We start from the raw sequence: 17,624 nt of genomic DNA, 5'->3' as shown, positions 1-17,624 counted from the left end.
AACAAATAACAAAGCACAAATAAAACCTGCTCAATTTCATTTTAACACGTAGACTTTAGTTAAATTAATTAATGTTATTTTGAATTTTATGCAATATACAATAAATAACATCAGGTTCAAGCAGGTTAATATTTAAAGTCTGCCCAAATAGCCTTTTATCGAAATAAAGCTTCTAGTTTTTATGTCTGTAGACCTAAAGTGGGGAAATGTACCAATTACTTGAAATAAACAGAGTTTATCTGTCTACACCACAAATAAATTGTATTAAGTTGATGATTGCCATAGAAAACAAAATAACATGATAGTTATTTTTTAGGTTTTGACCAAAGGCATGGAAGCAAAGTCTGGACTGAAGGTGGTTGTGAACGGAGCGGGAACCCAGCTGCTGCAGATGAGGGAGGAAGAGGATGGAGACTTAGAATTAAATCTAGAGGACAAAGAGACATCAGACCCAGATCTCTGCTCCATCAACGCTCAGCTCAGACAGATGGAGTTGGATTGGTCCCGCCTCCTGGCCGATGTTCCTGTCATCCAACAAGCTCTGCATAAGGTGAGGAGATTCCCAACTTCCATACCAATTATGTAAATATAAAGAAAAGGATGTGGATTTTGGCCTATCCTTATCTTGTTCAGTATTTTTTTATTTTCAACAGTTATAAGATGATACAATACAAAGGCACACACTTAAGAGAATACATACAAGAAGCAACTGAACAAAAATAAACATCAGGAGTAGGCATTTGCAAAATAAGTTACCTCAAAAACACTAAACCATTCCTCTTTTGTGTTAAAGGTCCCATGTCATGCTTTTCCGGTTATTACCCGTCCCCTTGTGTGTTATGTAGCTTTTTCTGCATGTAAACGGTCTGCAGTCACAAACCCTCAAAGTACACCCTGTAGCGAGTAAAACTCTAACACCTCGTTGGAGATTTATTTTCTTTCTTGCTGGGTACAGTGACGTGACCATACCCAAATGGACCAATCTGTGGAGCTCCTCACACACACACACACACACACTCAGCGGCGAAACTGTGACGTGCTGGGGGGGTGCTAGTGGAGCCTCGCAGCGGCGAAACTGTGGCGCGCTTACACTGTAGGTGCGCCGCGTTTGGGGGTGCGGGTGCTAGTGGAGCCTCGCAGATGGGGGTGCTGCAGCCCCCTCAGCACCCCCCTTCCCGCGTCCATGGTGCTCAGGCTGAGTTCAGGCTGAGTTTCGCGCTGTCTCGCAGACTCCACGCAGCACCAGTAAGAGCTCACACTGTCCCCTCCTCACAGCAGCGAGCCGCGCAACGTCCCGCCAACAAGGCACCCAGACCCCACGCAGAATTCTCATCTGTTTGTCATTACTGGTGTCATTTTCTGGTTGTTAACGCCATTGTAACACATAATCACTGATGTTCCGCTGTAACGGTGGTGGACTCATCAGAACAGAGTGGGCGAGCTGACCAATCAGAGCACACTGGGCTCACAGGGAGGGGGGGGGGGGGAAGGAGCTCCAACAAGGCGTTTAGGACAGAGAGTGAATACACATACTATACAGAGATGCTGTTTGAGAAACCAATGCGAGTTTGGAAAATTGCACAATATAAATCTATTCTAGTAGACCTCAACAATGGAACTATGATCAGTAGAAATTGCCATGACATGGGACCTTTAAATGCTATTGAGGTCCAGTCCCTATCAAACTTACCAAGAGTATCTCTCAACAAATGTGAGACAACCTCAATGTCAAAATGGACATCAGCTTTATTTTCAAACCATGCTAAAATATCTTGGCCTATCCTACTTAATATTTATAGAATCTTATTGTAATTCCTTATGTGTTTCTTTATGTCAAAACGTGTCAAATTTGGTTCTCAGTGCCCACATGTACAGAGTTTGATATTTTGAAAGCCACGCTGCAGTAGTCCTGTCACCAATTACTTTTAGAAGTTCCCCCTCAAGCAGCACAATGCCAGCCTGAGGACTCTTCTCTGCTTATTGGTGTGAAAACCATTCCCCCTCCAGCTTTTCTGTTCGTCTGAAACTTCAAAATCTTCTTCCATCCTCTCCTCGGCTTCATCCTTTCTGTCCCATCATCCTAGCCTCCTCTCATCTCTCCTCTCTTCCTTTCCCTCTCATCTCCTCTCCCTGCTGTTCATATTATCTCCCATTCCTCTATTTTCTCGCCCTCTCCTCAGTTTTTGTCAACTCTTCTTATTCAGTTTGAGTTTTTCTCTCCCCTCCATCTGCTGTTTTGCCCTCTGCTCACCCTGTTTTCGAGATTGATTTTAATATTGTTTTTGAAGGCTTATTTCAGGTGAACACATTTCATTTGTTTCTCACAAATGAGCAAATGTATACACAATTTAAAACAAGTAGTTACTTACTTTCTATACTTACATATGCATGAAAAAATAAAAATACTTCACAAAAAACACATATTCAGTGTATATCTTAAACTAACCGAAATGTGAAATTCTGGACTACCTGAACTTTTTTGGGGCTTTTTTGAGGACTACGAAAGGTTAATAATCTCAATGTCTTGAAGGTCAGATGACTGAGACAGTGAATAAAATAAAGCAAACTTACTAGTTCTGTTTGTAGTCTGAGTAAGTAGTGTTGTAACTGTTTAACATCAATGAAGTCATTCATCTCCTCTTTCCTCTTTCCTCTTTCCTTTCTTTCCTCTTCTCCTCCCTCCTCCTCCTCCTCCTCCTCCTCCGCCTCCTCCTCCTCCTCCTCCTCCTCCTCCTCCTCCTCCTCCTCTCCTCCTCCTCCTCCTCCTCTCCTCCTCCTCCTCCTCCTCCTCCTCCTCCTCCTCCTCAGCGATGGATGCAGACGTTGACCCAGCAGGAGGCCCTGTCTGAGCTGCAGGCCTGGCTTCTTTCTGCTGAGTCACAGCTGGAGGAGCATCGCAGCAGGATCACACAAACCTCCCCAAACACTGATCTGAGTCAGCTCCTGAAACACTGCAAGGTAAAGAAGTGCTAAATATAATATAATAATATGCTACAAATATCCTGCTTAAATGGCCCGATTCCTGAAGTGTTTTCATCCTGTAGCGGAGGGTTTTTAGTGCATTCATTTAGGTTTTTTACTAAAGATAAAATTGTGATTAGTTGTGTATCTAGTTGATTGACTCTCTCTCCCTCTATGGCATTTTCCTCAGGAGTGTCAGACAGAAATGTCAGCCCATCACGCCACACTGGACTTTGTGAGCCAACCGCTACAGAGCTGCAGTTCTGATGAGGGCCAGAGGGGGCGTTATGAACACAACCTGTTTGCAGAGGAGCAGGGTCGTCGCAACCATCAGTGGCTCAGTCTGCAGGGAACTCTGCAATCTCAGGTCAGAAAGCAAACAACAAATCAAAGATACTTATTTTGTTTTTCTCATATGTTCAATTGCATCACATGGTCTTTTTCAGTGGGTAAGGTTTTAATGGGATTGGATCTGCTGACATGCAAGCTCAGTGGTGGTTAGGATTCACCCATAGCACTTTCAGGCTTCTAATATATATTGGTTAAAAAGTTGAGGATCAAATGTGGTTTTATTCTGGGAAATTCTAGATTGAATAAACACATCTGACTCACGATCCACTTACAAGTTATTTTTTGTATGGAGCTTTCCACCATATCACATGTTAGGCTGCATGTAAATGGATTTAATCGCTTTCCTTTGGGGACATGGACATGGTAAACGCATATTAATTGTAGCAAACATTTTTTACCACCAATGTTAACTAAGTTTTCACTTTTTTAAATGTATTATGTAATATGTTTGACCTGATGTTGTTTATGGTGATCAGATCCAGAAGGTGGAGCAGGAGCTGAGGAGCAGGTTGGAGCATGAGGCCCGCCTGCAGCAGATCAACAGCTGGATCACAGATCAGATCCTCTGGATGAAGTCTGCTCAGACACCCAGCAGCCAGACGGAGCTGCTACAGAGCATCAGCACCTGCCAGGTCAGAGGTCACATCTGCACTATCAATCAAGCACCTGTAGAAAATGTGCCTTTTCAGGATTTGGAAAGTCATAAAGCTTAAAGTCTTCGCCAAGGAAATCATTTGTTTTCCTCTTTGTTTTCTCTGTGTTTCAGGATCTTGAGGAGAAGATCAGGCAGAGGTGTGAAGCTCTTCAGGAGATGAGAGGCAAACTTGATGGAGGAGGAAACAGCAGCTGTGATTTAATGTCTAAAACAGATACATCCATCCAGGCCTGTGCAGCTCTCACACAACAGGTGAATGAGTGAGGAAATGAAGATGTGGAAATTGTTGTGGTTGTAGAGGAAAAAATAATAACAATTTAAAAAAGGTATTTACACAGCACTTCTAAAAGCAAATTCACTAAGCGCCTTACATTGTTAAAATGTCTTAAACTATTATAAAATAAATAAAAACAACAACAGAAATATTCAAAAAATTGAAAAAATAAAGACTGCATTTTGCAAAAACCTTAAAGAGAAAGCTTCAGGTTTTGTTGTTGTGTGACCTCTCGTTGGATGACCTTTATCTTGCCTAATTACCATCAGCAAAATGAATACAAACCATGGTACATAGCATCAATAGTAACAATTATGCCAAATGTATTCATACTTTAATAAACGATTGGGCTTTAGGTAGGAATGTTGTGAGGTCATTTTTGCCAGCTTTATCTTAAATATATATTGTTTGGTCTTTGTCGTCTGGTTATGTCTTTATCTCCCGATAATTAAACATCCTGTCTGGTCACTAACAGCATGACTCAGTCAAACAGAGGCTGGTTGAGGCGCAGCAGCTGTGGGATTGTGTGGAGAAGCAGCTGAAGCAGATGATGCTGAAAACAGTGAGAAGATCTCAGACTCTTGAGTATCACAGCAGCCCTCAGCTCTGCCTGCAGGCACACAGAGATCTGCATGGAAAGCTGCAGGTAGGACTGCTCCTCATCACACATATTATGCAACTTTTGCTACATGTAGAGAATGTGAAAAGGCTCTATGGTTTCTGAATCTAATGTGCAGAAAGAACATCATTTATTTTGGAACAACTGTAATTGAATGCTGTTTTTATGGTTGAAGCAGCTTCTTCATGAGGAGACAGCAGCTTCAGAGGCAGAGTGGATAGATTAAATCAAAGCGTCTCCTCCCTCAAAGACATCATCAGTCCTACTGCTGAGACTCTCCTCACACAGCAGCTGGACAGACAGAGGGACAGGTGAGACCCACACACACTCACAAAACACACAGACAAATGACACACTTAGTCATGCGTTTACTTGCGCCATTGTATTACTTGCACCATTGTATTACTTGCACCATTGTATTACTTGCACTATTTACTACCTTATTTCTTTTAAGTCCTTAGTGTCCTCTGTTGGCGGGGCCTGGGACTTCAGATTTCCATGCAAACAATTACTCTGTAGATTTTGAGCATATGACAATAAAACCTTTGATATTTAAATTTTTTTTAATTACACAGTAACTCTCTTTATTAAATCCATCCTCCTCTTGTCCTCCAGTTGGACAGAATCGTCCAGAGCGTTGGACCAGCAGCTCCAGAGGGGTCAGGACGTCCTGCAGCTGTGGGAGGTGTACGCCCGGCCGGCTGCGTCTCTCTCCGCCCGGCTGCAGACGCTGCAGAGCGATGTCAGCTCAGCACTGAGCGGAGCGACTGGAGAACATGACACTGTAGAGCAGCTCACTGTCAGGGTTCACAACGCTCAGGTGAGGAAATAAATAACACAAACAAATATTTCAGAGCTTCATAGGAAGTAAAATAAGAATCAGAACACTTAATATAAAAATGTTTAGTATGATTTCTAAGTTTACTTGTGCCAAGTTAATATAAAACATTTCCCTGTTTTTGAAGGAATACCTAAATCTTACCTAAATCTGTTTTTGTTCTGCGCTCCAGAGTCTCCTGGAGAGGACAGACTCTCTGCAGTCCGACCTGGAGGGGGTGCTGAAGGTCTCCAAGGACCTCACTGGTCACCTGGACCCTTTAGCTGCCAGTCTGGTCCAATCAGAGAGCCGCTTGTTGGCACGTGGAGTTCAGCAGCTCAGCCAGATGGTGACGAGGAAGCTGGGTCAGCTGCAGGTACAACTCGCTGATTCACTGAGTGTGTTTATGGGATTGGACCTAGTTATTTTGGATTTGTTGTGTCCTAGGTTACTCAGACAACTGTACACAGTGATACTGAAGCAAAGAAACATTTTACCTGAGGACAATTATTGATATGAGCTGTCAGATTAAAAAAGGCTCAGGTAATTAACATTTGTATGTAAACAAACCCAAATATAAGCCTTTTACTGTTGAATGCTGCTGATTTGTGTGGCTTTTTAATAATGTACAATGCATAACTGATACGTTTTTGCTCATCCAAACTTATTTAATTCAAAATATTGTTTTATTGTTTAGAAAAAGTTAAAACACATTTCTTATGCTCTAGTACAGTGGTTCCCAACCTTTTTTCCCAAGAGCCCCCCCAAATGACTCCTGTTGGAAGTTGCGCCCAACAGCGGTAATTAAAGTTTAAAAGTCTCAAAAATGCTACAACTGGATGAAGGATGAAAGCGTAATTAAGGAGCACTATTGGTTATTGATGGTTATTGATGGTTATTGGACTCAGGATAATTTATTTGGATTCCCGCTGTATGAAGAAATTAAAGGACGGCGCAAGTGGAAACAATTCACAAAGGGATTAAACTGTTTAAAACACATGCTCAAAGTAAGCCGGATTTTGCCGATGTGTTTATGTGGATTCAAAAGTCGTAAATATCTACAAAATGGAGGAGACAGATCTGATCGGAGCAACTGTGACAAATAATCCAACTGAAACCGGCGTGGACAATGACTATGTTTTAAAAATGCGCTTATCCAGACAAGCCCGGTTTGGACACTTAACGCGCAGAAGAAACATTTCTATTAAAGAAAGAATGATACATTTCTGTCTTTTTATGCCTTTAATAGCTACTAACTTGAATTGTTATTCAAATTAATTAATCAATTATTTTTTTAAGGCTTTTAGTGATGTATTGTATTGCCTTACAATTATATGTAAAAAAAAATATTTGGCCTCAAATTATCTGAGGCCAAATACCCAGGTTGGGAACCACTGCTCTAGTAGATACTTTTGGATATGCTCTATGATGCAGGCGCTGTTCCAGAGTACTGCATAACTTGTGTGTTGTGTAACCTGCCACCTGTTTGCACTAAGTATCAGAGTGACCTATAAATTAAGACCCAGTAGGCTGTGAGTCATGTGTCATGTTTGCGTGCAGGAGGAGCTTCAGCGGCTGCAAGAGTTTGAAAGCGTCCTGAAGTCTCTGGAGGGAAACCTGCAGCTCTGGCAGGAGCGACTGCAGGATGTGAGTCCCACCGCAGACCAGGTGAGAGAAAATGTACTGAGTTTAGGATGATTGTAGGACTGCTTCTTCCTCTCTGTTTTAATCCTACAAAGATGTCTTGAATTGTTATTGTGGTAAACATACTTTTTGGACTAGTTTCCAAAGGTCTGGACCTTTAAGGACACTTAAAGCTATAAATAATAGGTTTATCTACACCTGAGAAATTTCCAAACCACGAGTCAAAAACTAAATATATTAGAAGATTAGATGTGGACAGAAGATCACAGAACAAGTTTAAAGCATAAAGTATTTCTCAGCTGTAATGTCACGCAGGCAGTAGTTCAGACTTTGTGATCTGAGCTGCCATGTGTTTCCAGTCTGGCCTCCTCGAGCTGAGCGGCCTGTCAGCTGATCTGGACGTACTGAATGAGCAGAGCTGCAGCCTGGCGGTCGGAGACGCTGCAGCGCGCCGCCTGCAACGCCTCAACAATCGCTGGACCGAAACCTCCGCCCGAGCTGAGGAGACCTGCAGGTAAGTTATAGTTTATGTCATGTACCAAAAGGTATGATTTTACTATGCCTTTGTAGTAAAAAATCTGGATATTTAATAGTGAGATTGATTTTATGATTACTTGCCCTGTTGCTAACACTAAAAACACACTCTGTGATCCTACACTTTGTACCAGAACTGTCATCAGACGCTCAGCATATACTCAAAATAACATAGATCTTTATACATACTTTGTTCAACACCTTATTGTCATGCTATAAGTGAAATCACAAAATCCTTTTACGGTTTGATTCAAAATGTGAGAGTAAAAGACGTACAAAATAAATACATTTAAGGACAGATCTTTACCCCATTAAACTCTAAATACATGAAAGAAATGTAGTGCAGCACTTAGCAGATTTGAGATGATTTGTTTTTCTCCAACAGTGTATTGTTTTCTGTGTGCAGTGAGCTTCAGACGGAGGCTCTGAGGCGGCAGAGCTTTGAGCAGAAGTGTGAGAGCTGGATGTCCTTCCTGCAGAGGATGGAGGACAGCCTGGCTGTGGACGTGGCCGGCTCCTACACCGGCCTCAGACAGCAGCTCTGCACACACAAGGTATCTGAATCACACACTCAATCACAAAAGATCTAAAAACCCTTCAACACACAGAGATGGAATCCTGATCTCTTATGGCGTTTCAGCGTTTTCAGACAGAGCTGTTTTCTGGACACCAGATCCTGCATTCCGTCATCACTGAAGCTCTTCATCTGCTGCAGAGAGGAGAGGTGGAGGACAGGTAAGACGATCAAAGTGTATTATCATTGTAGTATTAAAAGTGTAAGGGAAAGTTTACCATCATTTCTGAACTGTGTTATCCAGGAGTGACTTCATCCTGAAGCTCACCCACCTCCGGGAGCACTGGCAGGGGCGGTGCAGCGGGCGGACCAGCGGCGCTGCCTGGTGGAGGGGCTGCTGAGGAACTGGCACCTGTACAGCCGCAGCCTGAAGAAGCTGCAGAGGTTCCTGACGGAGACGCAGACCCTCCTCCCCCCCGCCGGCCCGGCACACTGCAGCCTGCAGCAGCTGAGACGCTCCCTCCAGGGCCTGCAGGTGAGGGAATTCATTATTCCACACAAGGCAAGGCAAGTTTATTTATAGAGCACCTTTCAACACAAGGCAATTCAAGGTGCTTTACAAAAATGAAAGACATTCAGACAAAGGAATTTAAAAACAGTCATTAAAAAGAAAAGATAATAAAAGAAACATTAAAAGAAAAAATACATGAATAAAAAGTACATGAATAAAAATGACATGAATACAAAGTTACAGTGCAGTTTAAGATATGAATAGTTCACACAGAAGTTCCACTTTACTGATGAACACAACGGCTCAGTTTCAATTAAAAGCAGCGACAAAAAGAAAAGCCTTCAGCCTGGATTTAAAAGTAGTAAGAGTTGCAGCGGACCTGCAGGTTTCTGGGGGAAATATCTGTTGTGATTGGTCAACCGCTTAGAGCTGTCCCTCCCCTTAGCCTCCCCTTCCCCTTATCACGTACAATGTGTTGGAGCGCTAGCCAATAGGAGCGCAAGTGTTACATAGAGATGTCACTATGTTACGGAAGTAAACAAAAGAGTCCAGTGGAGGCGTTTCAGGCCCGGGGGAGTTTGTGGAAGAGAAACTCACCCCTGGAGGGAACACAGAGATTTTAGCCTTTGCAGACCATTTACATGCACAAAAACCTGGACAACCCCAAAAAGGATAATATGGCCTCTTTAAACATCGAGGACAGAATATTCTAATGTAAAAAAGCAAAGATTTGCAGCAGTAAATGACAGCATCAGATCTAAGATGGTATGGCCTGAGTGGATGATGTTATTTACATCTTCTTTAATACAATCCTTGTCCCTGTCCTGAATCTGACTGTTCCTACAATCTACTTTTTCACTTTCACACCCTCCAGAAACAACTTGGCTGTTTTTATGAATGAGTTTAAAACAATGTTAGTTGAGATAAAGATCAGTCGTTACCACAAACAGGAAATAAACCTCCGCCTGAGGCCTGGTTTGAGACTTAGGAAAAGGAAACAAGTGCTCATGATTACATTTACATTAAAAGCGAAACAAAAGAGATAAGGAAGAGTGATTCCTTTCTAAGTCTTGTGAGCGCTTGATTAAGATGAACGGGAGCAGATAGCTGCTTCTCAATAAAAGGGAACCCTTCACTGCAGAAATCACAGAGCAGCTCAATGCTAAGCTTTCTCTCCTGGTCTCTTTCTGTCTTCCTTTCTTTTTCTCCTGTCCTTTTTTAAAGTCATCTTTTATATAATCTGTCCTCAGCACACGGAGCTGTTGTTCCAGAGGTATCAGTGCAGCTTCATCCACACTCTGGAAGTGGGCCGGCAGCTCTTCTCCATGGGGGACGAGGAGACCCAGACTCAGCTGCAGACGGACCTGGGAAACCTGCAGGAGGATTGGGAGAAGCTCCACAGCCTGCTGGGCCGGAGGATGGACCTCACCGACGCTATCGTGCAGGCAAGGAAGTTCTCTTAACTCACTGTGGTTTAGCAGCAGATGAAGTGATGCCTTCAGGTATTTTACAGCACCTTTTAGATCTTAGTCTGCTGTTTTTTGGAAAAGTGTTTTGTACCTACATGACTTGGTCCTGGTCTCCGTGTCCATGTTGGACTTAACTACCTTTTTTTTTTTTTTTTTTTTAAATATGCTACTTCGGGTGTTTGCTTGTAATGGGGTTAGACTTGGTTTTAATTGGTCTTACTGGGATTGGGTCTGGACTGGGACCCCATGGTCCTGGTCATGGATTGGGCCCAACATTTGTTTTAATGGTCTGTGGTCAAGGCAGGAAGAAACGTATCTACTGCTGCAAGAACAATGCCAAACCTTCTCGTTTTTTTATTTACTAATGTCAGTTTGTTTAATTGTTTCTTTCTGCTTCATATCCTTCTCAATTGAATATTCTGATGTTTTGTTGGACAAGGCAAGTAATGTTGTAAAGACATCCAATTGGCCTCTTGTCTGTGTCCGGACATTTTAAAGACAAACTATTAATAGTTTAGAAAATATTTAATAATTGTTATTTATAGCCCTAATTTCATTTTTGCAATTTCAACCCACTGTTACTGATGTTTGGTCTGGAGAGTTTCTATATCATTGATTGAGTCTATTTTTTTAAATATTAATTCATTTTATAAAATGTTAGCAATTTCCTGACACAAGCAAAGATTTACAAAATGTGTCTTTAAAAACCTTAAAGCAGTTATTGTTGATGTTTTTTGTCACCACCTAATCTCTGACTGGTACACCTGAATCCTCCTTCTGTCCTCGGCCTCTGACAGATTCTGTTTGCATCGCGAGCGGCCAAGTTAATGTAATCTGCTCTAATTAATGACTGTGGATAGGTTTAGGAAGCCAAAGACAAAGAAGTCGTTCTCAAAGCCTTATTAGCAGGTTCAGATCCCACAGCATCGATCAGTGTGATTAAAGAGTTTCTAAGCAGTTTTTGACTGTGTGACAGAACTGGGAGCGCTGCGAGGCCGGACTGGGAGACAGCACGCTGCAGTTGAAGGACTTGAAGACCAGGCTTAACGAGTCGATGCCAGATTTTGCAGAGGAGCTGCAGAGTGCCGAGAAATACATCAAGGTACATCTGCACACAGCTGGTCTCACAAACACAAAACAAAAACACACACTGTTCTGTCCACTGACACCCTGTGCAGAGAAGGAGACACTGTGCAGTAATTATGGTGGAGTTAGACCTCACTGGTTGGAGCCAAAGGATGATTATTGTTGCTAAGTAACTTGGGACCAAAAGGCTGCTTTCACACCAAATCAGGCATTCATTTGAGTTACCCTTCTTTGATTGACCCATTTATATGAAATTGCCCATTATACATGGTTATGCGATTGGCTACTGCAATGTGACTTCTCCAAAACTGAATCTGTTTCATCTTCTAAAAGGCAAAAAAAAACGTATCCCTTTGGGCTCTCATCACAGGAGCCGAACTCACCAACACTATTACACCAAAATGCAGGATTTGGTGTGAATGCAGCCTTAGGCATTAATAATCACATGTTCTTTTATATTTTGACTGGGACTCCCTCTGTCCCATGAGTTAACGGTTGGTTTTGTGGCTTTGCTCATTCAGAAGACACAGCCTGTCAAATTATGTCTGTCTCATAAGTGACTCTTTTTTTTCTTGGGTTATATTGAATCAAAAACACGGTATTTTGTAATGTGGCAATCATGAGAAATTTCCATCATGATGCATATCCACAAAATGAAGCCATATAAAAACATGGTTTCAAAATGACTTAAGTTTTCTAACCCTCCTGGTATATTCGTTTTTTGTAACAGCAATAATATTCGTGGGTCAATTTCACCCAGTGCATGTTTAATTATCCAAAAATGGTCAGAAGCCCCAAAATCCAGATTTTTTTTGTACATAGTTTGTACCTTTTATTACTATCAATGAAATCAATATTTAGTGCAATTGTGTTATTCACCTCTCATAGATCATGGTTTCATTAGAATAAGTCACTCGTTTTTCACAAAATATATACATTCAAACACATTTTCTATTTTCTTTTTTACATTGGAAAAAACCTTGATATAAAATACATTAGTTTTGCATAACATAACGTTTTTTAAATTACTTTAAAAATGTTCCAACTTTTTTTCCAATTGGTTGATGTTGATAAATAGAGACGTGTGTGTGGTGTGTGTGTGTATGTGGTGTGTGTGTGTGTGTGTGGTGTGTGTGTGTGTGTGTGTGGTGTGTGTGTGTGTGGGTGTGTGGTGTGTGTGTGTGTGTGTGTGTGTGTGTGTGTGTGTGTGTGTGTGTGTGTGTGTGTGTGTGTGGTGTGTGTGTGTGTGTGTGTGTGTGTGTGTGTGTGTGTGTGTGTGTGTGTGTGTGTGTGTGTGTGTGTGTGTGTGTGTACCATTTCTTTTAAGGTAAGTAGAAGAAGTTTCATACAAAAGAAAAAGTATTTTTCGTAGATTTTCAAACTTTCAAACGGGTCAATTTGACCCTGAATGTAACAGGAGGGTTTTCAATGTATCATGTATTTTTTTTTGAAAGAACGGAATAATTGGAACCAATTTAATCCCCTGAATGAACTTTGTCCCAAAATGTTCTACTACTCCCTATACATTTGGGCTTTTTATTCTGCTGTGAGTTGTACTGCATTACACGATAGCGCAAAGCACCATCTTTTTGAAAATGAATAAGAAGATTCTAATCCATTGATACAGATGTAAAGTTTAGATTCACATAACTTTTCATAGTGACAATAGCAATAAAAGCCCCTTTTTAAAATATCTAAACCAGACTAAACAGTTTGTGAAGAAGACATATTGTAAGGACATCAGGAAGCAGTCCACTTCACACAGACTTGGAGCCTTCGGTGAAAACGATCACTAGAGGTCAGAGAATGCAAAGCCAAGTTTGAAACAGGTTTGTCTCAACACATCCTCTCTGACCCATCACTGCCTTTATCCCCCACCCCTCCCTCAATCCCCTCCCCCCTCCAATGCACCCCTCCCCCGGCCGGCCTGCAGCCGGTGGCCCTCATTAATCCTCTCTGGGCCAGTAGAAAGAGAGAGAGGAGAGAGAAAGGGGCCGGGCAGACAGAGACATCAGGGAGTATCTGTAGAGTGAGCTGTGGGAGAGGAGGTCTGACAGTTTGTTGTGGCGCTCGCTGTGTTATGGTATGCAGGAGAACGAGGACTGCCTGGAGGACTGGGCTGAGAGCCTGACAGAGCTGAGCACCATGAAGACGGATCTGTCCCAGTACATCATCGCCGACGACGTCCTGCTGCTGCAGGAGCAGGTGGAGCACCTGCACTGTCAGTGGGAGGAACTCTGCCTCAAGGTAAGTCTGATAAACTCCTGAGGACGATGACACATGATGGGACTCATCTTCTGATAAAGTGTCTCAGGTTATCCTCCAATCACAACCTGTAAATGAGATTGTCTCCACTGTTAGTCTGCTTTTATTTATTTATTTATTTTGAACACTTACATGTGATCTTGATTGTGATCTTGCTGGGAGTGACATCAGCCTGATGTTTAAATGGGTACTACTTTCCTTTGGAGTAAGTACTTTATAGTTTGTTTTTTGTGGCTCATGTTGTCAATATGGCAAAAAACATGTTGTTCAAAGGGTAACCCCGTTATTCAACTTTTTACCTCTTTGGGAACTACTTTAAAATAATTTTCCCATTTTCTTTTGGATTCACCATTGATTCATTTGAAAATTAAAGTTTAGGACTACTGGTTGTGCAAGGTTAATCATTTTAAAGCTAACTTGTGCAAGCAGCTCAACCAAAACATTCACTCACCTTGTGTTTAGTGTGTGCTTGTTAGTCTAAGTGTGTGTGAGAGTTTAGAGACAGCAGCCAGTCAGGTGAGATCATTTAGCTTCCCAAACTGCTTCAAAACTAGGAGACAACGTGAGTCAAAGTAAGTGCAGCTCAATGTAGACACTTAATTGTCTTTTATTAAATCAAAGTTGGTCATCTGACTTGTTCGAGACAGTCCTCACTCCTGCAGACGTTATAAAGCATGCTGCATTTGAACCAGAATTCACTCTTTCTTTGTCTGTTTCCAGGTCATTAGTGTTAGGAGCCAGAGCCTTTAATGAGGAGTTAAGTTAGTAAATCTTGTGTAGGACTGAAGTGACCAACAGGTCTGTGGTGGGGGGTGGTGAAGGGGGAACAGAGGGTGACAGGAGAGAAATGTTGTAATGGGCTTTTGTATGGAAATGAGTCTGGGGGGAGGGGGAGTGATAATACTCACTTTCACTTTTAAACTCTGTGTGTTTGACTGAGTGTTTTTTGTTTATTTTAACTTATAGACCTGTAAACCAACATGCCCCTCTAACAAAAGTGGATGTGTGCTGTTCAAGATAGGAAATGGGAGGTTAAACAAGATAAAGTGAAGCTAAAGTTTTCAGTTTAGTCCTCATCTAAGAAGCCTTTTATTTTGCGCACCATCATATCGTTGTGGACAATGGGCCTCCGACTCCTACCTAAAATGGTTTGAGAATTATCTCCATATTTAAAAGACGATCACATCTCGCCTCTCTATGATGGCAGGCTTTCGCAGTCACCTTAACCTTTGACCATTTGGAACAGTAAAACATTTTCTAACATGCATCCAACTTCGTCACCCCTCCCAACTCTGCTCACGAGACAAATCAAGTTGAAATTATTGGACCACATGCCTCTGGCTTATTAGCAGTAAGGATGTAAAAGATCCATCTACAGTGCAACTAGCATCTTATTCATTTTCTTTGTCAACATCCTTTTTGTGTCAGGTTTCAATGCGTAAACAGGAGATCGAAGACCGCCTGAATGCTTGGATCATCTTCAAAGAGAAGAACAAGGAGCTGTGTGAGTGGCTGGCGCAGATGGAGAACAAGGTGGCGCACAACTCCGACCTCAACATCGAGGAGATGGTGGAGAAACTCAAGAAGGTAGGAAGCTGAAGCGTAGACACAATCCCATTCAACAGTGTTTATGTGATACAACAGATAACCACTAGTTACAGTGGACTGAAGACAGTGGTGAACCGTGGCTATCACAACTGGACCTTCTGTAGACACACCCACCCGCCGCCGCCGCCCCCCCCTCCCTCTCCCCCCGCTGCATTATAATGTCCGTCTTTTCACTGAATTGTCGTCTTGAAAAGGGTACTCACAACAATTCCGCAACAACTTCAACTTCACCTGTTGCATATTTCAACGTTAAAAACAATAAAACGGCATGAATTGCTTCGTCGCATTCATCTAGATCCTCTGTCTCGAGCCAGTTAACTAGCGGGCCTTCTAGAATACCCTGGAACCGAGGGGAACTCTGAAAGAATACGCCCATTGGCTACAAATCAATATATGATTGGTTGATCAAACTGTCAGTCCAAACGCTCTCATTCAGTGCAACGGCCAGGGCATTCGATCAAGGATGTAGAATACCTTGGTTGAAGGATATTCTACCCAGAGACCCAGAACAAGATCTGATTGGTTGCTTTCTTTTCTAACACAAAACCACTGAAATGCGTAGAGCATGGTCCGAGAAGGACAAACAAATCAACGTAACACTGTAATATTACAGATCAACAACACAGATACGATTCTCATTTATTCATTTTATATACATTTTATTTATATAATTAAATCGATTTTTTGTTTGTTTTATCTGAGTGTTCCAGGGTATTCTCTGAATACCTTGAAGGCCCTGACGGTTCGCCACTGACTGAAGATGGGATTACTGTCACATGTTTTGATGGCTGTAAATTCATCATCCATGAAAGCTGATGATTCAAGTTTATTGTGTGAATGGATTGGTCCAAACAAGAAAGAGACGTACCTTCAATCTGACTTTGAGTGAATATTTAAGAAAATAACTTTTGGGTCCAATATATCTGTGGTTTTTGTCATTACGATGACTTTAAAACCTGTCCAATCCAGATTTATAGTTTGTATATCCGTGCAAAATTTGACCTTATTTATTACGTATAAGTAATACTTTCTGTCAAGTTCTCAACAAATGTTAACCATTTTGTGGGTGATGAGAGCGTCATATCGCTCTTTAATTGTAAAAAGTTGTCGGCAAAACACCTTTTTGGAGAAACAAGATACATTTGCAGTGGAGCAGTTTGGTTTTGTTTTATTTCGCTGTGTCACGCCTGCTCACTGGGCGGAGCAGGGTCTGGGCTTTTCCAAAAGCTGTGTATTCCCTCCTGATTGTTAAAGAGACGACAGCTGTTTGAGCCCCAGCAGGGCCACGCGGGTGTGTTTTGTGTCCAGTTCACGGCCCCTTTCATTTGTCACGGTGTGGGGAGGTGACGAGGGGGGGGTGTGGAGGGTAGTTGAGGCAACTGCTGTTATAGAAACCCAAACTTATTGCCCTGCCAGGGGGTTCAAACCTTTTCAGGACAGGTACTTTACATTTAGTGTCTTATCCACGCACACAGAGTCCCAGCGGGAGTTGTTACTTCCTGGCACACTTCCAAAAATTCGTTTTTTCTAGCGACGAGTAAATCAAGTTCAATTCAAGTTTAAGGTCTCTTTCAGGAGTATAGAGCTTACCCACTTTCTAGGCTTTCAGGAATGTTAATGCACTATATTTCTGGTTGAAAATATAGTAAGTTGACTCAAAATTATTAATGAAAAGTGGGTTTTCTAAGTAAACAAATTTTTCAAAGAACATGAACCTTTTTCTTTTTTAATGATTTCTTTGAAATCTTCTTTGTATCCTTACCTTAGCCAGTATGAAGTTCTAACGCTGTCCTTAAAGTCAGACTTCTAGCAATTAGAATAAATCAATTCCTTAAATCATGCAGACAAGTTATTAAATGTGTAGTACTCGTAATTACTGTGGTTTGAATTGTAGATCTATAAGTACTTATTTCGTTTTTTTTCTCTTGTGTTTCTCCATTAGGACTGCATGGAAGAGATCAACCTGTTCAGTGACAATAAGACTCATTTGAAGCAGCTCGGAGAACAACTCATTACAGCCAGCAACAAGACGAAAGAGACAGAAGTCAACGACAAGCTGAAGGACATCAACGACCGCTGGCAGCATCTGTTCGACCACATAGAGGCCAGGTAGGAACAGCTTTCCATGTCTAGTCTCGTGTTTATGTTATTGGTTTCTCCTCTGAGAACAGGAGCAGAGCACAGCTGTTTATTCACTGAGGCTGCAGATTTAAACAGAAAAGCTGCGAGCCGACAGAGGATAGAGTGATATTATTAATCCATAAATCTCATTCCGCTACAGAGCGCAGTGTTGTGGCTGAAATGTACAGCTTAGTG

General features: G+C 41.9%; 1 protein-coding gene across 1 annotated transcript in view; it reads left to right on the top strand.

Moving 5' to 3' along the window:
* The window catches only part of LOC117558944 (nesprin-2-like), a 138,755-nt gene that overhangs the window by 96,456 nt on the left and 24,675 nt on the right, over positions 1-17,624 (top strand). Inside the window, 21 exon segments of the mRNA XM_034235510.1 lie at positions 317-550; positions 2,809-2,958; positions 3,152-3,328; positions 3,789-3,944; positions 4,079-4,219; positions 4,717-4,887; positions 4,979-5,006; positions 5,054-5,171; positions 5,476-5,680; positions 5,871-6,053; positions 7,238-7,345; positions 7,681-7,835; positions 8,262-8,409; positions 8,496-8,590; positions 8,674-8,720; positions 8,723-8,904; positions 10,131-10,325; positions 11,326-11,451; positions 13,527-13,682; positions 15,129-15,287; positions 17,251-17,417. Of these exon segments, the coding sequence (XP_034091401.1) occupies positions 317-550; positions 2,809-2,958; positions 3,152-3,328; positions 3,789-3,944; positions 4,079-4,219; positions 4,717-4,887; positions 4,979-5,006; positions 5,054-5,171; positions 5,476-5,680; positions 5,871-6,053; positions 7,238-7,345; positions 7,681-7,835; positions 8,262-8,409; positions 8,496-8,590; positions 8,674-8,720; positions 8,723-8,904; positions 10,131-10,325; positions 11,326-11,451; positions 13,527-13,682; positions 15,129-15,287; positions 17,251-17,417 (3,101 nt within the window).

This window comes from Gymnodraco acuticeps, unplaced genomic scaffold, assembly GCF_902827175.1.
Source record: "Gymnodraco acuticeps unplaced genomic scaffold, fGymAcu1.1, whole genome shotgun sequence".
Classification (NCBI taxonomy): Eukaryota; Metazoa; Chordata; class Actinopteri; order Perciformes; family Bathydraconidae; genus Gymnodraco; species Gymnodraco acuticeps.
The sequence above is the reverse complement of the archived record's forward strand: the minus strand, read 5'-3'. Positions and strand labels throughout refer to the sequence as shown.